The sequence below is a fragment of the Podarcis filfolensis genome (assembly GCF_964270895.1).
Source record: "Podarcis filfolensis genome assembly, chromosome: 3".
NCBI lineage: Eukaryota > Metazoa > Chordata > Lepidosauria > Squamata > Lacertidae > Podarcis > Podarcis filfolensis.
Window position 1 is genome coordinate 106,110,646 of NC_139606.1, and position 23,209 is coordinate 106,133,854.

At 41.4% G+C, this 23,209-nt stretch overlaps 2 protein-coding genes across 3 annotated transcripts in view; one reads left to right on the plus strand and one right to left on the minus strand.

The window, feature by feature from the left end:
* DHX57 (DExH-box helicase 57) overlaps positions 1 to 17,430 on the plus strand; it is a 33,258-nt gene extending 15,828 nt beyond the window's left edge. For both annotated transcript variants that reach the window (XM_083604875.1, XM_083604876.1), the window contains exons 11-24: positions 1,558 to 1,612; positions 3,302 to 3,507; positions 4,793 to 4,909; positions 5,273 to 5,369; positions 6,444 to 6,617; positions 8,301 to 8,501; positions 9,249 to 9,525; positions 10,509 to 10,604; positions 10,719 to 10,802; positions 12,787 to 12,924; positions 13,454 to 13,528; positions 13,794 to 13,928; positions 14,421 to 14,621; positions 16,040 to 17,430. In XM_083604875.1, coding sequence (XP_083461001.1) covers positions 1,558 to 1,612; positions 3,302 to 3,507; positions 4,793 to 4,909; positions 5,273 to 5,369; positions 6,444 to 6,617; positions 8,301 to 8,501; positions 9,249 to 9,525; positions 10,509 to 10,604; positions 10,719 to 10,802; positions 12,787 to 12,924; positions 13,454 to 13,528; positions 13,794 to 13,928; positions 14,421 to 14,621; positions 16,040 to 16,183 — 2,000 coding nt within the window. In that variant the 3' untranslated portion in view covers positions 16,184 to 17,430. The remainder of the gene's footprint in view (positions 1 to 1,557; positions 1,613 to 3,301; positions 3,508 to 4,792; positions 4,910 to 5,272; positions 5,370 to 6,443; positions 6,618 to 8,300; positions 8,502 to 9,248; positions 9,526 to 10,508; positions 10,605 to 10,718; positions 10,803 to 12,786; positions 12,925 to 13,453; positions 13,529 to 13,793; positions 13,929 to 14,420; positions 14,622 to 16,039) is intronic.
* Positions 17,431 to 18,337: 907 nt separating this feature from the next.
* Positions 18,338 to 22,203, minus strand: GEMIN6 (gem nuclear organelle associated protein 6). Its single transcript, XM_083605649.1, has 3 exons — positions 21,548 to 22,203; positions 20,753 to 20,896; positions 18,338 to 19,057 (listed from the first exon to the last, which is right to left on the minus strand). The coding sequence occupies exons 2-3, from the start codon at positions 20,878 to 20,880 to the stop codon at positions 18,682 to 18,684; spliced, it is 504 nt and encodes a 167-aa protein (XP_083461775.1). The 5' UTR covers positions 20,881 to 20,896; positions 21,548 to 22,203; the 3' UTR covers positions 18,338 to 18,681.
* Positions 22,204 to 23,209: the final 1,006 nt, after the last annotated feature.

Sequence of the window (23,209 nt, forward strand, 5' to 3'; positions counted from 1 at the left end):
TAATATTATCTCAGCAACATAGTTACTAAAAATGTCTGAGTTCAGGAAGGTATATTAATTTTAAGAATGTAATTAGAGCCCTGTTGCATCAGGTCAAACTCCATTTAGTGATTGTTTCCCACAGTAGCCAGCTGCTGGGAAGCTCCCAAGCAGAGCACAAAGGCATAATTAATACTTGCTTGTGGTTTGTTTTATTATACATTAGCTGCTGGTTCCTGCCGGACACATACATTTTTGTATCCTTACATTTAGCTATCTTGATTAGTCAACTGATAGTAACTACCTTCTTGGGAAGGCTGGGAATCTGCTTCATTTAATGAATTGTCTCAGCTAAATCAATCCAAAGATGTTAATGGAGTTAATATAAAAACTAAATAAGGCAGCCTAACATATAAGAATTAAGTGATATTATAAATAACAATATTTTGCATCATGTTCTTTCTCACATTCTGTCTCATATATAACATGCAACCTAAATACTATAAATGTGCTCTGTTTTTAGATTCAGTAGAGTACTGCTGAGGTGAAAATACCCTTCTCGGGACAGGTCAGATCAGATCAGAATAGGGTAATACTGAACTTCTTGTACAGCCCTTTTAGTGGCTCAAAGCACTTCACGTGCATTGTGTAGAGCAACAGCTTTGAGATGGTTTTTATTATACGTTTTTGTATTGTTTTTATTTGAATGTGATCTGCCCTGAAATGAAGGGCAGGCTAGACATCTTATACAGTGGTACCTCGGGTTAAGTATTTAATTCGTTCCGGAGGTCCGTTCTTAACCTGAAACTGTTCTTAACCTGAAGCACCACTTTAGCTAATGGGGGCCTCCCGCTGCCGCCATGCTGCTAGAGCACAGTTTCTGTTCTCATCCTGAAGCAAAGTTCTTAACCCGAGGTACTATTTCTGGGTTAGCGGAGTCTGTAACCTGAAGTGTATGTAACCCGAGGTACCACTGTAAAAAACTGTAACTCTTACTGACTTACCTTACAAGGTTGTTTTATTAATATTCTCCATGTTGAAACATACCTCCACCCATTCCAGGCCTAAATCAAAAGCTTTGGTGGCCAAGCTCGAAAATCAAATTCCTTCTCCCTCTCACACATGCATACAGCTATGCGATTTTTAAAAAGACATATGGGAAAGTTTTAGTGTTTGATGCTGTATTGTGATCTTACTATTTTTTTGTTGAGAGCCGCCCTGAGTAGCTGGGGCAACCCAGTCAGATGGGTGGCATATTAATAATAATAATACACATGAAGTACAATTCTTCTTTAAATTGCTGGGCACTAAGCAGTGGGCTGTGCCCCATGGGTCAGATCTTGCCCTTTCCTCATGCTGCTGTCCTTAATGTTGCCCAAACCTGCCACCTGAGGCAGCTGTCTCACTCTTCCTTATAGTGTAGGTTGAAATAGTGTTAAAACACAACCAACTTTTTTAGCTAATACAAGTGGGAATGGTGTATGGGTAGAAATGGAGGTGGTTCCATTCTTCTTCCTCCTGTTTTGATGAAGTAATTTGCCTTTTCCTATATTACTGTGTTTCTCATCTCTCTTTTAGGTAGGACGTTCCCCGTTGATCAGTTTTTTATAGAAGACGCTATTACAGTGACTAGGTAAGCTAGGAATCTCCAATGTCTATGGACATTTAACATGCTTTGTACAACTGCTGTGTGTTCAGACTTTTAAAAAAATATTCTTTGGGTTCTACCTTATTTAGGGCATAAGTGGCTTATATAATAATGCTTTTATAGTATAATCAGCAACAAACCATAGCGGGCTATTGTGTATGAGCTGAGAAAATGACGACTTGTGGAATCTAGGTATGCAAGCCGATTTGCTGCAAAATCAGAAGCAGGAGAGAAACCAAGCACAGGAACAGAGGAGAATGTCTCTGAGCAAAAGACTCATCCATGTGTAGCACCAAAGCATGGTTTGGCATTGCTTCTGTTGGAAATCTGTCCTGTCCTGGAGCTTTACCGCATGCCTGAGAGTTGATGGCGCTCTTCAGCTCATCGAGGGAGGGCCATCGAGCTCTTCCAAGACAGGCAGAGTCTGGATACTGTTGGTTGCTGTGTCAGAGACCATGTTGTACGGTTCTTGATAGCGCTCTGCCCATTGCTTCATCTGCTTGCTGTGGTCTGTGATGATCTCTTCCCGACAAGGTTTCCAGCACTGCAGTTTTCCTGACTGTTGGTCCAAAGGCTTTCTTCGTACCAAGATTTGTTCCCTGAGCAGTAGAATTGCAAGATGCGTAGAATATATACAGCCTCACTTAAAGTGAAGCTGCCTTATACATCGAGCTCAGCGATATATCTATATAGGCTGGCAATGGCAGAGTTTCAGCCAGAAGTCTTTCCCAACCCTACCTGCAGAGGCCAGGGATTGAACCTGGGATCTTTTTTCATGTTAAGCATGTGTGCTACCACCGAGCTATAGCCCCTCCCCAAATGCTCTGTGGGTATTAAGTGTGTCAGAAATGACACCGCACAGACCACAAGGTCTAAGCAACTGCTTAGAGCAGTCAGCCATCTAGAAAGGAAGGTTTGCAGATGGCTTTCCCCCATACCCTATTTCTCTCCCCCCCCCCAATTTTTTTTATTGATGTTTCAAAATTATAACAAACATAACAACAAACAAGAAAAACATTATAATATCAAAGAACAAACAAACATACAATTATCCTAACTGTTATAGTCCCACTTTTGTTATCATTGTTGGGTGACTTCCTCGAATCCCCCTAGCTGAGTTTCCATATAGCTCATTGTAGCAGTTTTCCAACACTATTTTCATATAAGATTTACTTGTTCAATTAACATCTTTCTTTTCATTTTGATTTCTATCCATAGTATTATACAATTTCACATATTTAAATCCTAGGCCAATCTGTTACTCACAAGTAATTCTGTTTAAGTTATCTTAACATATTTAACTAAATAATCTTTAAATGTCTTCCATTCCTCTTGATACTCCTCCTCCTTCTGGTCGCAGACTCTTCCGGTCAGGTCGGCTAGCTCCAAAAAATCCATCATCTTCATCTGCCATTCCTCCACTGTTGGGACTTCTTGTAATTCCCCATTTTTGGCCAGCAAAATTCTAGCTGCAGTTGTGGCATACAAAAACAATCTGACATCTTTCTTGGGCAATTCCAAACCTATTATTCCAAGTAGAAAGGCTTCTGGTTTCTTAATAAATGTATATTTCAACAATTTTTTTCAATTCATTATAAATCTTTTCCCAGAAGTCTTTCACCTTGGGACTCGTCCATCACATATGGTAAAAGGTATTTCTCTGTTTGCATTCAGGTATGTCTTGGAGCATGGCAGCCCATATATGCGTCGAGCAAAGCAAAGTGTGGACAAGAAAGAAAGACACCTGAGGACTGCTGCAGAGGAAGTAGATTACGACCTAAGGCGTTCTGGCCTGATGCAAAGTACAGTGGCTGTGGCTGCCAAAGACTCAGTTCCAGACCAGCAACTAACATTCCAGCAGTTACTGATCCGCTACAAAGGTAATACTTATTCAATGTGCATTGCTGCCAATAATTTTTAAGAGTTTATTATCGGTAAACATATTGTACATATGACCAGAAAGGCATTTTCAAACCTAGAATGTTTGTGAGTACATGTCACAACCTCGGGCATATAGCTCTAGTGCAAAGGTCTTGAGACCTGTTTGTTGAGAGGTTTGCTATTCTCTTGCCAGACAGATAGATAGATGCTTGATACTCTTGTGAGAATTTCTCATTGCACATGTTATTTCTCTCCTATACTAGAGAATCATTGTTATTTTCACCTTTTATTAAATTTCTGTACCACCCTTCATTGGAAGATCACAGGATGGTTTGCAATATAAAAACTCAAAAATACAGTGGTACCTCCAGTTACAAACTTAATTTGTTCCGGAGGTCCGTTTGTAACCTGAAACCGTTCTTAACATGAGGCGTGCTTTCGCTAATGGCAGCTCCTGCTGCTGCCACGCTTCTGGTGCTCGATTTCCGCTCACGTCCTGGGGCAAAGTTTGCAACTAGGGACATCTACTTCCGGGTTAGCAGAGCTCGTAACCCAAAGCATTTGTAAGGAGGACGGTATGTAACACGAGGTTCCACTGTAATATAATGATGAATAGAAGCAATGACCACACACACACGCAGTTTAAGAGGCCATAGATTGTTAAATTAGCCAAACACCTCAGAGAAAAGGGTTGTTTTTGCCTGGTGCCTAAAGAAATGTAACAAAGGTGCCAGGCGAGCCTCCAGAATGGCAAATTCCTTTATTGTATGTGATTTTTCCTGTGTGCAGCTGGAGGTACTGAATCATGGCCAAAATGTTTTTCTTTGGAAGGAATGACCCCCCCTCTGTCTCACACACAACCCCCCCCCCAATTTTCACGTGTTTTTCAATATCCAAATATGTATAAGGCAACATCAGACTTTGACCTTGAGAAAATACGCTATTTGGGTGAATAGAAAGAAGGTATTGGACCAAATGAAATAAATGAGGAAGGCGATATCAACAGCTGATGGAAACTGCAGGAGGGGAGAGTGCTGCTACACTTGCAGGCTTCTTATAGGCATCTAGTTTGCACTGTGAGAACAGGATGCCAGATTAAAGGGTCCAATGGCCTGATCTAACAGGCTTTTCTTATGTTCTTACCATGAAGCTGCCACAGCTGGACCGCCACTTTCCATCAAGGGTTTGATTCATTTGGAAGTGGCTGTAGTTTGAGTTGCTTACAAAATTCATGATCTTAACAGGGCTTTTCCTTTTTGTTATGATGCTCATTTTCTCTTTCAGGGGTTAGCAAATCAGTATTAAAAACAATGGAGAAAATGGATTTAGACAAAGTAAATCTTGAATTAATCGAGGCCTTACTGGAGTGGATCGTCAGTGGCGAACATTCGTATCCACCAGGTAACATGATGAGAAACACATGACCTATTTTACAAGCCTATGCAGCTCAGTTGCACCAAGAAGACCGTTTCCTGTTATCTTTTGTTGAAGTTCTACTCTGCTCTCCCTCTTTCTAAAAGAAAACTAGCTTTTTGACGTACGGTTTCGAAGCATAATAGGACTTTTCCCAGAGTTAGGATCCTCGGGAGGAAAAAATTCTTACTTACGTTGATGTTGAATTTAATCTTACTGTAACATGTAATGCAGTAGAGGGAGAAATAGCAATAAATTGTGGTTGCCTTCAGGAGCAAAAATGAAGAGTATATATTGAGTTCTAGAAGACATTTCTATTAATTCTACCATTTTTTATATACTCATATCTAGGTGCAGTACTGATTTTTTTGCCAGGCATGGAAGAAATTAAAACACTGTATAAGCAGTTGCAAACTAATCCACTCTTCAATAACCGGCGCAGCAATCGGTAAATTAAGAATATGCCTAAATATTTTTTAATGAAAAGTAAATTAATTAAAACTGACATTTTAATCAACTTTTACATCACTTTAAGTTGCTTATTTAAAAGTATGTGAACATTTTTCTTTCTTGCAGCATCTTTTATCTCTTCCCCCTCCCCAGTATAATTCTCAACTAGTGCATAGAGGATAATATTCTGTACTTCCAAGTTGAACTTGAAAAATAATACTCTTTTTAGCTGGATGCTGCAGAAACATTGGGTTCTACGTTGGTTATAGACTCCTTGAGCTTATTGGATGTAAACCAGTTTATCCCTTAGTTCTTTGGCTTGGTACCCTATTGTGTATCAGGTTACTGCCAGTCAAGAAAATGTATTGGGTCAATTCAGAAGCAGTGCCAAACCATGCTTTGGAGCTACACATGGATGAGTCTTCTGCTCAGAGACTCTGTGTGCTTTGGTTTCTTTCCTTCTGATTTTGCAGCAAATCTGTTTAAACTGAGGCTTGCATGCCTAGATTCCACAAGTTGTCATTTTCTCAGCTCAGACACAACAGCCCACTATGGTTTGTTGCTGAATCAGAAGGAAGAGGGGAAATCTGAGCACAAAAGAACATAGGGGGAAGGACATGAACACAGGACTCCTTCATGGAGTGCCAAACCATGGTTTGGTATTTTGAAGTCTGAATCATCCCATTGTGCAATTTATCAATGTCCTTCATATGGTCTTCTCTGCCTCCCCCACCCTGAAACCGTTGGCACAGTTGAATTACTAAAATATTGATGTGTACCAAATTTGAGGCATGCCACAAGGGTGGGGGAGTTGTAGTGGGTCAGAGAGGAAGGGAAGTCCTGTTGTACCATGATAAGTCCATTCTTCTTATATACAGACACAAATGATGTAGAATCATAGAATCATAGAGTTGGAAGAGACCACAAGGGCCATCGAGTCCAACCCCCTGCCAAGCAGGAAACACCCTTGGTTCTCCAGCTCTGGCTAGTATGTAAAAAAAGTGATATAAAAATGGAAAACAAAACCTCACTATAAGCCCTCTAAACCTGTCCTCTGATCTTTTTCTCATAGCTGTGTTGTTTATCCACTTCATTCCTCACTTTCAAGTGAGGAGCAGCAATGTGTGTTCCTTAAGCCTCCTGTAGGGGTCACCAAGATCATCATATCTACAAACATTGCAGAAACCTCCATTACCATCGATGATGTGGTCTACGTGATTGATTCAGGGAAGATGAAAGAAAAAAGGTACCTAGATAATAATAATAAAAATAATTTATTATTTATACCCCGCCCATCTGGCTGAGTTTCCCCAGCCACTCTGGGCGGCTCCCAATCAAATGTTAAAAACAGTACAGCTTTAAATATTAAAAACTTCCCTGAACAGGGCTGCCTTCAGATGTCTTTTAAAGATAGGATAGCTACTTATTTCCTTCACATCTGAAGGGAGGGTGTTCCACAGGGTGGGCGCCACTGCCGAGAAGGCCCTCTGCCTGGTTCCCTGTAACCTCACTTCTTGCAATGAGGGAACCGCCAGAAGGCCCTCGGCGCTGGATCTCAGTGTCCGGGCTGAACGATGGGAAAGAGACACTCCTTCAGGTATACAGGACCTGGGCCATTTAGGGCTTTAAAGGTCAGCACAAACACTTTGAATTGTGCTCGGAAATGTACTGGGAGCCAATGCAGATCTCTCAGGACCGGTGTTATGTGGTCCCGGCAGCCAGTCCCAGTCACCAGTCTAGCTGTCGCATTTGCTTAGATAATAAGCAAAAGCACCATGTACAATTTAAATAAATAAAAAAGCTTTGCTAAAATGGGGCCTATACACAATGAGATTTCTACCTGATGGATTTCCTTGTTCCATGTCTCTTGAGCCGGAAGACATTACAAAACTGAAGCCCCAAATCTGCTATTTGCTTCCTGCATTAAGCTGCTACAAGCTTCTCACCCTTCCTTTTTTCCTCTTTCAGTTTCCCTGTGACCAGAACTATTTCTGTTACTGTCTGTCTCAGTTATTACTTCTCCCTTTAAGACCTAACCTTTTCACTCTCATCTTTCTCAACCCATATTTTTCTGCTTGAATTTTTACAGGTATAAAATGGGAAACATGTAGCAATGTTAGTTCACAATGTTCTATAGTGGTGGTATCCACCCCCAGCATTTGTCAAATTGACTCTGCAAACTTTCAGGCAGTAATTAAGGATAATCAAGATTTTAAAACGGTATTGAGATGGGTCTCTAGGAATCTAGGAGGTACAAGCATTTGTATGCTGGATACTTCTGCATGACTAATATTTGCAACAGGAGTAAAAATACAACAACAGAATCACATAAGCATGTTAAAAACATAATCAGAATACGAAAATCCAATAATTGGTGTTGCCCAAGTGCCAAGAAAAATAAAAAGTATTTCCCTGGCAGTGAAATTATGATGAAGTTGATGCCAGGCAGGTATCGTTGGAGAGAGCATTTCATAGGTGGGGAGCTTCTATAGAGAAGGCCGTCATCTCATCGCCAAAGAACCTCCATTAGAAGTGACATGCAGAGAAGAGCCTCAGATAATGATTTCACAGTCCAGGCAGGAACATATACAGATGCACTGTCCTTTGGGCATTTGGTTCCTAAGCTGTTAAAGGCTTAAAGATCAAAACTAGCACTTTGAATTGAGCCCAGAAACAAATGGGCAGCTATCAGAGTCAGGCGAGAACTGGTGTTTATATGTTCACACACATCTTCTTGTCCCCGTTAATCATTTAGTTGCTACATTCTGCACTAACTGGTTTCCAAACAGTCTTCGAATGCAGCCCCAAGTACAATGCCTTGCAGTAGCATAACATGCAAGCATCCAGTTTCCTAACTTTTGTACCTCCCTAGATTCCGAAAGGCCTATCAGAATATTGCAAAAGCTGTTCCATATCTTCCTCCTTGCAGGTTTGATCCAAGCAAAGGTATGGAAAGCCTGGAGGATACATTTGTGTCCAAAGCCAATGCATTGCAAAGGAAAGGACGAGCAGGCCGGGTAGCCTCTGGAGTCTGTTTTCATCTCTTCAGTAGCCACCATTACAATCATCACCTTTTGAAGCAGCAGTTACCTGAAATACAAAGAGTGCCTTTGGAACAGCTCTGTCTCAGGTAAGGCAGTCTTTCACTGGCAGCCAGAGCATCCCTGAAACAACCTTTACATATCTTGCTGATTGGCATATCTTATACATAGTAATTTGCCCTAGCTCCCATTCTCAAATCCCTCTTCCTGCAACTTCATCCTAATTCTTCCTTAGGGCAAATAATTTTCCATAGTCCTTACTCTACTTCTTGAAAATGTATGTGTTAGCTTTTATGAATGCCCAGGCTCCGTAATTTGCTGCACTGCTTTAAAGAGAGAAACAGGTAGAGCTTAGGAATTACTATACAAAGCTGCCTCCTCTTTTTTTTATTCTATACTGTGTGCAACTCAGGATTTAACACAGGTAGGTACAACATAATGGCTAGGATTTGTAAATCAAATAGACTTGTTCCAGTTACTTCACTGACAGAGAGAAGGCCTGGTTTGGCCAGTGTCTGCAGTTTGCAAGCTTGCCCACAGGCCCAAAATATATCCTACTATATCCTATATCCTATAGTAGGTGAGCCCTACTATATCCTGTTTGATATGGGACGCCGGTGGTGCTGTGGTTCTTTACCTTTAACCTTTTTACCTTATCCTGTTTGTTACTGATTTCTTATGCTTTTCGGTGTCTGCCATTGCCCATCCAGAAAGCAAGACCTCAACAGAAAGTTCTCGGTGGAGGCCTGCTAACATATGTGTATATTATACATTTATGTAGCTGAAGCTAACGTATCCAACTCTGACCAATGATTGTATTTTCTTCTTCCTTCCAGAATTAAGATTTTGGACATGTTCTCCACACAAAGCCTTCATTCAGTTCTCATGCGACTGATTGAGCCACCAGCAGCCGAATCTCTACGTTCCTCAAAGCAACGACTGCAGGATGTCGGAGCCTTAACTTCAGACGAGAAGCTCACACCCTTGGGGTATCATTTGGCCTCCTTGCCTGTTGATGTCAGGATTGGGAAGCTAATGCTGTTTGGCACCATTTTCCGCTGTCTGGATCCAGCACTGACAATTGCAGCAAGCAGGGCCCACAAGTCTCCTTTTGTAAGTGCTGTTGTTTCAAGATATGTCCACGTGTGCAAAGGAATGTTTCCTAAACTCTTAAAACGGAACCTTTTAAACCTATTATATGGTTGAAAGTGGTTTGGGAGAGGTTTCACTTCCCATAGCATAAATACAATTGGGAGGGGGGGATAAAATAGGATAGTTCTGTACATCTTGTAGAATGCAATGTACAAAAGTTCCGTATACCCAGAATACACTGTGTAAATCTGAACTCTGTAGGCTGTATTTTAATTTTACATCTGCCAGTTGTGTAATGGTGTGCTTTCCGTAGTTCAGCTATGGAACGTGCTCCCATATGAAGTTGTGATGGCCGCCAACCTAGATGACTTTAAAATAGGATTGGACAAATACATTGAGCACTATCAATGGCTTCTAGCTATGATGGCTGTGCTCTGCCTCCAAGGAGGCAGCAAGTCTTCTGAACACCAGGTGCTGGAAACTGAAACTTGGGAGTGTGCTCTTGTGCTCAAATCCTGCTTGCGGGTTTCCCAAAGGCACACAGGGAGGTTAGGCTGGCCTCAACCAGAGCCAGGGCTTTTTCGGCTGTGGCCCCGATCCGGTGGAACGCTCTGTCACAAGAGACTAGGGCCCTGCGGGACTTGACATCTTTCCGCAGGGCCTGCAAGACAGAGCTGTTCCACCAGGCCTTTGGCCAGGGCACAGTCTGACCCCCCCCTCTCCTTCTGTAATCCTCATAGAACTCTAGCCCAATGGTTGCCATTAATTTGACTGAATTGATTTTAGAATGAATTGATTTTAGAATGTATTTCAATTAATTGCTTGTGGTTTTATGTAAACTGTGTTATTTTTACTGTTGTTAGCCGCTCTGAGCCCAGCTTCGGCTGGGGAGGGCAGGATATAAATTATTATTATTATTATTATTATTATTATTATTATTATTATTATTATCTGCTTTGCTAGTGTGAGAACAGGTCGCATTATTACGTTCCTTGTTTTAAAAGGTTTCTCCATGGGACAAAAGAGAGGAGGCATTCAAGAAAAAGCTGGAATTTGCAATAGGAAACAGTGATTATCTTGCGCTTCTCCAGGCATATAAGGTGAGGAATAAAAGTACGCCCTGTAATTGATTACAGAGTTATTGTAGCCATAGAGCCTCCTAATTGTAAGAGATGAGATGGCACGCTATAACAGCTTACATTTTCACTATTTAGGGATGGCGTGCAGCTTCAAAAGAAGGCTATCAAGCAAGTCACACATATTGTAGACAAAATTTCTTATCAGAAAGCGCTCTTCAGGTAAGTTAGCATTATTGCTCACAATTTTGAGTTTTAAAAGTGTATATTGAACCTCATGTCAAATTGTTATGTTCTGCTTTCCTGTTGTGCAATCTTATAATGAAAATATTTTTTATAGGTTTCAACTTTGCATTTATCAGAAAACTCAGCACATGCAAGGCATTTTCTAGGCCTATTTGCTTATACAGTACATTTAAGGTTTTATCCCACTGCATTTCACTATGTTACTTGCAGATTAACTTCAAGATGTGGTACCCAGTGGTGCCGTTCAACAAAATTTTACTCAGACCCATTGAAATGAATGAACCTCACTTAGTCATGTTGATTAAGTTCAGTGGGTTTCCTCTGAGTAAAATTTGGTTGACTACTACCCCAGGCTTAACAGTGTGATATATCTGTGTTTATCCTTGGCAGGCAGGCAATGGAAGAGGGGGAAACTGGGTGCAGCATAAGATTGTGTTGATTTAAAAATAAAATAAAAATATGCTGCCTTTTTAGATAACTTCAGCTTTTCCAGAAAAGTTGAGGATGATCTCTGATGGATGACAGGATTTAGGGAAATGGATCAACTACTATACCATATAATATTTAATTCCTTAGCTTCTGAGACTGAATTATAAATGTTAACACTATGGTTGCCAACCACTGAATGAAATTACCCTAGCTGAAAGGTAAAGAGTGTGGATCAGCTGTAAAAAAATTCCTCACTGGACTCCTCACACACACACACAAACGCACACAAACCTCTCTACACACCCACACACCAAAGATACGTATTTTTATTTATGACGGGGACCATAGCTGAGTGGTACAGCACACGTTTGGGGTCCCAAATTCAACCACCAGCATCTCTCCAGTCTACAAAAATATATAGATAGCACCTGATGGGGAAAAGATCTCTACCTGAGATTCTGGAGAGTCCCAATCCAGTACTAGGCCTGTTAGACAAATTGGCTTCCTAAAAAGCAGTTTCCTGTGTGCCTAACTATTGTATTGGCCCGAATATAAACTGCACCTTTAAAATTGGAGGGGGGGAAAGAAAAAATATCCAAATATAAGCCGCTCCATTCCTTGCTGCTCCTGGCTGCATACTGGGGGGGGGGGCTGCTGCATTGCTGGCGGCCTTTCTTTTTCCTCACTCTCTTCCTTTCCGGCCATGGGGGAGAAGACAGAGGACTATGCATGGGGCGGGTGCTGCTTTGCCACTCTCCTGGTGCTGGCTTCAGATTGTAAGGTCACGAATATAAGCCACACTTTAACTTTTCACAGTCAGAATTTGGGGGAAAAGTGAGGCTTATATACAGGCCAATACGGTATATATGTCAGTGGTTTTCAAGCTTCCTGCTTCCAGGGGAAATCCATTTTGACTAGCCTACGGACAAACCACCTCACATCTGCCAGGGAAATCCTTGCACATTGCACTTCATTCTGGGCTGTCTTCTAGGGTGTATTCTTAGTTCAGTTAGCACATTGGCCAGTCCACTTGAGCCTTTCTGCCATTCTATGGGAAGGGAGACTGTGTCCTGGAAAGGCACCCAACACAGTTGCATGTTGCAGGGAAAAATCTGTAGGGGTGGGCAAGCTTGGTTTCACTTTGAATAACCCCGAATAAGTGGAGGTTCAACAATGCTGCCTGGAACACAGTTTGAAGATCAGCGTCCCCCATACTAGCTATGTTATGAAACTACCATACCAGGAGTCCCAACAACCATTCAGTATTTCCTCAGAGTACATTTTCACATATTTTCCCACAGTAGATGCAGTTCACATTTCCCAGCATAGCTTTTCCTCTCTTCCCCATTTTTGCAACAGTGGCAGTGGGCAAAACGAAGTCAGCCACAAGCTGGCTGTGATCCATAAGTCTTCTGTGGCTTATCACTGGTGTTTGGAAAGAATGAGAACAGAAGGTGGACATCACTTGACACAGTTCAGAAATCTTAACGCTACTCATTATTCAAAGGTGTTCTTTCTCTCTCTTCCATAGCAAATGGCCAGTTTAAAAAGGCAGTTCACAGAACTGTTGTCTGACATTGGATTTGTGAAAGAGGGACTCAGAGCCAAGGATATAGAAAGGAGGTGGTCTCAGGGAGGAGACGGCGTTCTGGAAGCAACTGGAGAAGAGGTAACAGGAGTGACAATGGAGTTGCCCTGTCTCATTCATCCATTGCCTTTTGTACAACGTAAAAGCTTTTATACGGTGTTCTTCCTCTCATTCTCTGCCACTTTCCTCATCTGTCCAAATAACGGCATTCATTTTTCCCTCCCACCCCTTCTATTTCTACTCTCCTTGTCATGATTTAATGGAACCAAAATGACAGCTAGAACCTTGGGCAGTGTTTTCGTTCAGTGATTTGGAGCTTCCCGATTATGTAAAAACCCTTTTCTTCCCAGCTGATTAAAAAAAGTCCAGAGGTGTCCCCCCATTTTAGGGAGGGGCATTTAGGGCCCAGAGCTTCTACCACTTAACACTTGAGAGATTTTTTTAAAAAAATAAAATAGATGCCTTCATATTTTCTAAAAAATATCTCTATAACTATAAGGTCTGGAAGCTTACCTTTACATGAAAGCTGGAATTCTCAAGGTGATGTGCTTGCCCAGTTTCATGCAAACTTCTGCACTAACTTGTAGGTACCCTTTTGTTTATATCACAGGCAAATTCTAATGCGGACAACTTCAAGCTGATATCAGCCATATTATGTGCTGCTCTGTATCCCAATGTGGTTCAGGTAAGAGGGCAGTGCTTTTTCATTTCTCTTTTTCTGTCCATATTGCACACGTTGCATTTGTTCTATGCTGCATGCTTGAAAGCTGAGCTACTTGCTATTAGCAATTCCTTAAAAGGGAATCTCTCTCTTTCTCTCCCTTGTGCTTCTGTTGGGTTTAGAGACTTTTCAGTATTTCCAGTGCTTTAAAGAAACATCTCCTTCTGCACGACCCTACTGAATGGAAGTTGCTTATGAGTATTTCTATCACTGTTTTTCACTGTTTTAGGTGAAATTGCCAGAAGGGAAGTATCAGAAGACCAGTACAGGAGCTGTTAAAATGAAGCCAAAAGCTGCAGAGCTGAAGTTTGTTACCAAGAAGGAGGGCTCTGTTCACATTCATCCATCCTCTGTAAACTACCAGGTGATTTTCCCACCCCCAGTCAGTCATTCTGTAGCTGTTGTCCACACACATACAATTCCTTCTTGGAAGAGGGGCATGCAAACCAATCAGCAGTCCATAGTGCAATTCCTTGCATTTTCACATTTGTAAGCCTCATTGTAATCTGTTGGACTTGTATCTGTGCACAGATGCATAAGATGAGAAGCGGACTAATCTTAGTTAAACTTAGTTCACATTGGAATCAATGGGACTTAATTTATGACCAACTTGTCCCATTTGATTTTCAGCCAATTTCCTTTCTCCTTCATCTTACACACCCACGTGAAATTTGTGTAAAGATTTCAGACTTCTCCTGCCCCTGCTGTCTGGCAAATGGTATGCTGGCATTGGACAACCTTTTCCCAGCAAAACAATGGCCTCTGTCATATATTGTATAACTGAAGTGATAGGTATGGAACCTGTTCTTGTTGTTGTTGAACTTTCACCACAGTTTTTGGGGGTTCCTTGTTTCAGACCAGGCACTTTGATAGCCCTTACTTAGTGTACCACGAGATGGTAAAAACCAGCCGGGTGTTTATTCGAGACTGCAGCATGGTGTCTGTGTACCCACTGATCTTGTTTGGAGGCGGCCGTATTAATGTGCATCTTCAGAAGGGAGAGTTTGTTGTTTCCTTGGACGATGGGTGGATTCGTTTTGTTGCAGCCTCACACCAGGTAAGAAGATGAGCGACTCATCACATTGCATCTAATTGCTTATGATGGGGAAATTATTTTCATTGTACCAAGGGGAGAGGAACAGCTCATTCTACTTTGTACTGGCATCCAGGAAATGGGTTATGACCCTTAACCAAATTTCCTCTTGAGACATTAAGTCCACTGGGCCAAAATGGATATAAAACACTAATTCAAATAGGCTTATAGAATAGCATGGGCAGCATCTGGTCCAACCAGTGTGCTTACTTTCCTAAGTTGAAAGGTCAGGTCGTTCTTTATGTCTGCATGACCAGCTATTTAAGAACCAAAGATCTTTCAGAAATTTAGTCAGATGTCTTCATCTCTTGGGTATCAACTCTGTGGTTTATGGTTATAATACCCTGCAGTACAATTTGCATAGGCGCTTTCATGAGCACAACAAACCCCAGGTTGTAGACGGCAGGACAAATTGCATCAGCACCGCCAAAAGCGAAATTTGTCTCTCAGGTTCTTCATCTGCAACAGAGTATTGTGGCACCTTAGACTAACAAAATTCTTCCAGCATTATGACACTGTTGGATTCACAATGCTATATCATTGTGGGGGTATTAACCCTGGATATACAAGAAGAAAAGGCATAAAAAGTTTAAAAGGTCCAACTGTATTGTGCAGAGCATTAATGAACACAAAATCCAGTCAAATGAGAAAAATCCCAAGTGGTGTAGGTATGACCTGTGCAGTTTGAAAAAATGCAGTGCCTTTGATCTTATATTTGTTGAGATTCTTAAGGACATCATTGTCATCATAGTTTTCAGGCAATGCCCGAGTTGAGCCTCTTTTAAAGGTAAAAGGTAAAGGGACCCCTGACCATTAGGTCCAGTCACAGACGACTCTGGGGTCGCGGCGCTCATCTTGCTTTATTGGCCAAGGGAGCCGGCATACAGCTTCCGGGTCATGTGGCCAGCATGACTAAGCCACTTCTGGCAAACCAGAGCAGCGCACGGAAATGCCGTTTACCTTCCCGATGGAGCGGTACCTATTTATCTACTTGCACTTTGATGTGCTTTCGAACTGCTAGGTTGGCAGGAGCAGGGACCAAGCAATGGGAGCTCACCCCGCCACGGGGATTCGAACCGCCGACCTTCTGATTGGCAAGCCCTAGGCTCTTTGGTTTAACCCACAGCGCACCCACGTCCCGAGCCTCTTTTATGCAAGTACAAATGTTAAGTATAAAAAGTACAGCAGGTATTTCATGCAATATCAGAGGGAGGACCAGGGGCTTCAGAAGTAACTTCTAATGTAGTGTGAGAAACCTCAGGTTTTCCTGGACTCCCAACTCCCAGTCAGCATAGCCTAATAGTCAGAGATGATGGGGGCTTGTGATCTGGCCTGGACTACCCCTAAGCAGCTTAACTCATAAGAATATTTGTGTTTTTCAGGTAGCCGAACTAGTGAAAGAACTTCGCTGTGAGCTTGACCAGCTACTCCAGGATAAAGTAAAAAACCCCAGCATAGATCTTTGTACCTGCCCTCGAGGGTCTCGTATCATTAGCATGATCGTTAAACTTGTGACCACACAATAGCACAGAGCATTTGGTATAAAGACTTATCAGCAGAACAATGGCAATAGAGATGGAAGCAACACCGATGCCTGGAAGCCGAAAGGCAAAGTGGCAATCAAAGAAACCACTATATTTGGAGTCGCCCTAATGGAGTTAATGGGGCTGGAGAAACAAGGTGGTGGGTTTTTTTCACCCAAATCATGGAAAAGTTGGCATATTTTAAGGGAAACACAAGTGTTTCCTTTCCAGGAGCAATCTGTGAAGTACAGAGTGAGAGACTACAGTATTGTTATTTATGCCAATGAAAACTCAAGAGAGATCCAAAAACATTCAATTCTAATGTGTTTTTCTTGTTACTGTTTTTGTCCAATTAAGGATTAACTCTTTTTGCTACAAAATGATGGTCTGTTGACTTGCCTCTTCTCCTTAAGGCAGGACTTGATGTTTACTATAGCAACTGTTTGTATTTTCCTAAATTCTAAAGTGGATTCCCCTGTAAGCTTTCCCTAAAACCTGTCCTAATCTGATCAATTAATCAATGTCGGTTGCCAAAAATTTAAATGAAAGATAAACGGTCTTTAGTATAAAAATGAACCAGGTTCTACATGAGCACGTGCGTGTGTGTGTGTGTGTGTGTGTGTAAAAGCACACAGGGCTCAAATTACAGCTTGCCTAAGGCTGTGTAAGTTGTCTTGCTCCTTCTCAAAGGGTTAGTCTAGAGAAGAAAGTTCATTACTCTTTTACATTGCCTGAAGTCAACTTAGCTTCCTTGACAAGACAGCACTTATGAAAGCAGTAAGTTTGAGGTGTGCCAAGTTTTTGCAAAAGCAAGACATGAAGATAATGTTGTTACATCCTAGTTCTGCGCCCCGCTGGCTCCTGAAACCAGATCTTTCACAGGTCGGAAGAAATGGTTGAGGAATGCAAGTACAAAAGAGGCTTATTGCAATACAGTTCATTATGACTTGTGGACTCCCATCAGCCCAGCAACTTCTTATAAACAAGGAGCACAATCCTCCAGAAATTAATGGGACTTGAACAGAAGCTCCCAAAAAGGTGCATTTAAGGATTTTTAAAAACAGTAAACAAACATTGGGGCAGGAGTGGAGAATGCACAATTGCTATGGTGATAGAAATGAGCCTGCTGGTGGTTAAAAATAAAAATAAAACTCTGTATAGTAACTTTATGTATGTCACCTGAGGTGCTCATTGGTTGGAGTAATGGTGATCAACAAGCTCTTTAAATAAACAGGAACTTGTTCATTGGATTTGTAATCTAGTTTGAGGTTTCTTTTTTGCAAGAAATTATGTACAGGTAACTTCCCACTTGTGCGGGGGTTATGTTCCAGTCCCCCGCATGCATAAGTGAAATTGCGTAGTGGGGAACACCTTCTAAACACTCTTTAAACACCCTCTGTTGCGATCTCTTCAATCCATACCAAAAATACTGTATCCAAAAATATTCACAACTATAATTGAAGCTCTGGGGCTGGCAGGAGGCTGGAGGATGCATGGGAAAGAAGCTCCTGTTGCTGCGATACCCCACACATCAGCTGTTAAGTGGGGAGGCTGAGCAGCTTAAACAAAGCCCTGCTATGCCTTTGGTCTCTTCAGGGCTTTTTCTGTCCTCACTAACATCCTCTGGGCTCTGGGGAGGGTCTCATGAACCACGAGGTTTTGATGTGGATATTAACTCAAGTAAATCTACTTGCATCTGTATAACAGGATCAGTTGAATTGCCCCATGAGTGTCTTATCAGGAGGAAATTCTGCTATAGAGGTTTGTGTCGTAGATCTTCCCCGACACCCTGTAACATCAGCAATAGCCTTCAGTGTAGAAGATTACTTGCCGGTTCACTGGCTGCATATACTGCAGTGACCTGTCACCATATCACTTCTCATAAAAACTTAAAACACATCACTTTCCAGTGAATACAAAGATTTTCAGATAAGGACAAAGATGAAAGTAGCAATTTTAAGGGTTCTGAATTGGTGAAAGTATGCGTTTCCACAGCTATTGTAATTATTCTGCTTTTATATTATGAACTGTAGTTTATAGAGGTATTCCTAATTTAATATCAGTACTGAATGGTAAGAGTGCGATGTTTTCATATATGACTCTTCATGACTAATGGTAATTGAATATAAAGGAGCATTCACAGGATCCCAAAAGGAAGAGATAAAAACTAACGTCAATGCTTATTTTCATATAAATATATATATATAGTACAGATTTGTTACATTTGCCATTTCTTCACAAAACAAATCCAGAAAAACCATTCTATTTTGACTGTGACTTTCTGATAGCACTTAGGAACACAAAATGCCTAAATTGAGGGGAAATTCAACAGGTATTTTATAGATCAGCCTCCCGATATAACTAGAAGCCCTCTGAATATTTGGACTACAACTCACATCAATCCCCAGGCAATGTGAGTTTTGTAGTCCATGTAGAAGGCAGCAGGTTGGGGAAGCATAGGTTTTGCAAGTAGGTAACTTCATCCCAGTTCTTCAACTCTGTCATTGCTGAAGGCCAAGATAACTTTGTATCAATCCTTGAACTCGAGACAAAATTATTTCATTGGAACTATTGCAATCCTCTGGTCCATACGGTGGGTCAATAGTCAACACCCCTGCAACACAGAGTGTTGTTTGTGACTCTCCTTGCTCCCTTACAGGTATATGGTTTTTCTCCAACCAGTTCTTCAAGCTGCTTTTCTTCTCCTCCAGCTCCTCTTGACTGTAAGTTTGGCTTTCTCCAGGCATGAATAGGTGGGCAAGTTTCTCTTTCATAGCATCAGATGCTTCGGACAATATCTTCACCTCTTGCACTGCATGCCCCAAGATGCCTGAAACAGACACTTTTCCATTCTCAAGAGGATTTGCCAGAAGAATGCTGTCAAGAAAAGGAGTTCACGTAAAGTTTTGCAACTTGGTGGAAAGACCTACAGAAATCTCCCATGCTAAACACTATCAAATTTATACTCAACTTTATCTTGTCAAAACACACACGCCCCAACGTCTCAGTCCCACAAGTACCTGCACCATGAAGCATTCAGATCAGGATGCAGCAGCTGCCCACCCCCAGTGATAAATTACAAATGTGTGGAATTGCAATAGCATCCCAGGCTGATCCCATTACATCACACCAACAAAAACTAAGAGTGCAAGTTATTATGCCAACATTAGCTATATTAACCAGCAGTCTTACTGTCTGAAAATGTTACTAGGGTCAGTTCACCTACATACATAATCCTTAAAAATATTTCAGCCACTGTAGCTAGCCAGTGCCTACTGTAGAATAAGCAATGCATGCCAAGTGTCATTGTTCATAACACTTTTTCCTACTGTTGCACATTTTTCAAGCACTAAAATACAAATCTATACAAAGAAATGCATTCCCTCAAAGTAACACCCTCCCAACTCAGTAGCGTTTAGTTCAATAGCATCCATGTATTTAGCCACTGAAAATCGAAAGGTACAACTCAGCCCTTATAGTAAGTATGGGATGCAGAAATACTAAAATCATTTCATTTTGGAAGAACAGAGGTTTCAGTTGGCGCATCACAGTAATTCCTAGTTGCTAAACTTTTACCCTTCTGTGGTATATACAAAACCTCAAGCTAATGAAGTATCTCATGAAAGTGAAGTGGCAAGTACTGTACATAAAACCAATCTACTGAGGATGCATCTGGTCTTATAAACCAACCCCATTTCTTTTAACCTCACCCACATTTTTAGACCATGCTCCATTTTAAAATGGCTAATATTAACTAGAACTATTATGAAATAAAATTGTCTAAAGGCATATAGAGTGAGTTGCTTCCCACATCTTTTCAAAAAAGTTAATGATTTGTTAACAAACATACAAAAAAGTGCAAACATAAGAACTAAAACAAAAATCAAAGGCCCACATTCTTAGGCAATGTGGAATACCACTGCTAAACCTTAACACTGATGGTTAGTGACCTGATCATACTGTCTCAATTCTACCAGTGTAGAAAATTCATCTGATGCTGTCTCAAACATTTTCCTCTTTTTCCCTTCTACTTGTTCAGCTGTCCTATTTATGAGAATATCAGTGAAAAGAATAAATTGTAGGGCAAATTTCTAGTTGTTGGTGTGAATAGAAATTCTGAAGTGTGAAGCCAGACAACATCAGACATTTGTCATAGCAGCAGCAACAACAGGCTAACCGCATGCTGAAGAAGAAGAAGAGTTTGGATTTGATATCCCGCCTTTCACTCCCCTTCAGGAGTCTCAAAGCGGCTAACATTCTCCTTTCCCTTCCTCCCCCACAACAAACACTCTGTGAGGTGAGTGGGGCTGAGAGACTTCAAAGAAGTGTAACTGGCCCAAGGTCACCCAGCAGCTGCATGTGGAGGAGTGGAGACTCGAACCCGGTTCTCCAGATTACGAGACTACCGCTCTTAACCACTACACCACACAGATTTGTTTTTCTACTAATGGTTGTGCTTCCCCCTTCCCCTCCCAATTCTTGTTCTGATTCATGGTTTTGAAAATAAAATAAATTTTGATACATCTCTCTCTCTGGGTATCACACTTCCATGCATACTGAACTCCTGCTTACTTGGCAGACACTGGATCAACTGTTAAAACCCATCCTTTATAATTCTGTTTCTCAGCAGCCAGAACTTCAATTTCTTTATTCACATAAGTCATCCATTCCAAAGGTGTCTTCCTCTGCCACTCAGTCATATTTCCTATTTGCTGAACCAAATGAGAAAACAAAAAAAACACTGATCAGCAAAGGTTGATAAAGCTGTCTGTTAAAACAATGTCTAGATATCCCGCTCGTATCTAGAAGTTAGGAACAACGGCACAATCCTAGATTTGTTTATTTTATTTATTTATTTCTCATTTATTAATTTTGTATACTGCTCTTCCTCCAAAGATCATAGGGGCTGTTCACAACATAAAAAATGAGAACACAAAATACATATTAACCGAAAACCAATAACTTCCTTCCCACAAATAACATTTATAAGGCCATAGAATGTTAAACAGCCAAAAGTAGGACGCAGATTTTAAAAAATAAGGTTTACAATCTAACGCAATTGACTTTGGAGACTCAAGAAATGCAATAAAGGTGCTAAGTATCCCAGCTAAACATATCTTCCACCCACTCTTTTTATACTCGAGATCAGGGCATGTTTCTCCAAAAAATAATCTTACTGTGCAAATAATAAAGTGTTATTCAACCCGGAGCGAGGGCATGTTTTGGAAAGGGTCTGCACTCCCAGCGCAGAAGTTTATTTGGAATCTAAAGCGCCCCCGTTCATTCACACAGTTCTTGCTTCTTCTCTGCCTTTATGCCCATAAAAGAGGCACGGAGCCGGATCAACAACATTTTTACATCGCACTCACCGCTAAAGATGAAATGCGAGTTTCCCTGTAATGCAGCCGGTAAAGAAGGCGAGGGATTCAGGCGAAACGCATGCAGCGTTTCGCTCCCGTCGTCATTGCTTGGGCCCAGAATGCATCGGGTTGTAGTTTCAAGTTCCTCCTCTGCAAAAAAGCAATATCCGGAAACAGCTGCTTACGGGCAACCCCTTCATTCATGGCATATTCATTCCCATCTCACACCCTAAGAATAACCGCGCTCAGCAAGCAGCCCCGCAGAATGAGCTGGCAGAGCTCGGAAGTTTAAGCAGTCCGGCAGCAAATGATATTTACCCTATTTAGCTTACTCCGCCTCTCTTTGCCTAAGGTTAAAAAGAAAATTAAAAGCCGATTCAGAGGGTCAGTCCTAATAGATGACTACTCAGAGGCAACTCCAGTAAAATTTACTGGGTGTTAAAATGAGTTTTCCAGAGTGCGAATGCAAAATAAATTTGTTCGGATTAAGTCGCCCTGAATCCAGCGAGTATGCCTGGAACTGCAGCTTCAAGGGACTTTTTTAAAGGCACGTTTTTAGAAAGCTTTTGTAATAGTCCCAGAATGGGGGTCACAATATTTTAAAGCAAGGAGGGTGTTTCATTATGTTACTGTAGAATAGTAGCGTTTTCCTAGCGTGCGTTGTGCTTTCCGTTCCAAATACAGTATTTTTATATTACATTTATATTACATTTGTTATATTACATCGCTTTATCTTACCCAAGGCAACTCAGAGCGACTTACAACCAATCGAGCCAGTTTGCATTGCATGAAATAGCCCAAAACAGTGGGTCAGGTTTCAATCCTATACAGTATAGACTTAACCTGGGGTAAATAAGGGTTTCCCAAACTCCCCTCTGTTTTTTTGAACTACAACTCCCATCATCCCTAGCTAGCAGGACCAATCATCAGGGATGATGGGAACTGTAGTCCAAGCATAGCTAGAGTCCAGAGTTTGGGTATCCTTGGCTCAATTGAACTTACTCGGGTTCGCTTCTGTATAAACATGCATAGAAATAGAGCATTAAACTGACTCTCGAGTCAGCTCTATTGAACGTAGTGAGACTGACACCTGAGAAAACCGACTTCGGAGTGCACCATTAATATTCTGCCTTTTGCATACTAGTGTTACGAGGAATCTCTTTCCTCCTCAGAGAATGAAGTGCAGTTTAGAGGAAGCTGAGGAATTGCCCTCAAGCCTCTCGAATGCACGCTCGCACTTAAGTAACACTAAATGAATGCCATTATTTTCCGACAGGCTCTTTAATCCGGTGTGATGCCTGGAGTAAAGAAAACTGACAGATGTTCTGTTATTGTTGATTTTATTCAGAATAAATTTTATTCAGAATTTTATTCACGTTCTTATTCGCTGTTGGCTGGAGGTCCTTGGACGGAGTGTAAAAAAGAAACCACCTTTTAAAAGGTTAACAGCCATCGGTTTCCCAATGGACAACACAGAAATACTGTATTGATTTAACAGGAGCTGGTAGCAGAATAAATGGACTAAAGACACGTGGATTTGAGGAAACAAGCGATCCCTTTCATTTGCTGCAAGGAGCTTCTCAGCGATCGTTGCCTTTTCACGAGCACCAACTTTCCCAAACCCTTCACTCCTCCTTGAGCAAGCCCCTAAAAAATTTTAGTGCGGACC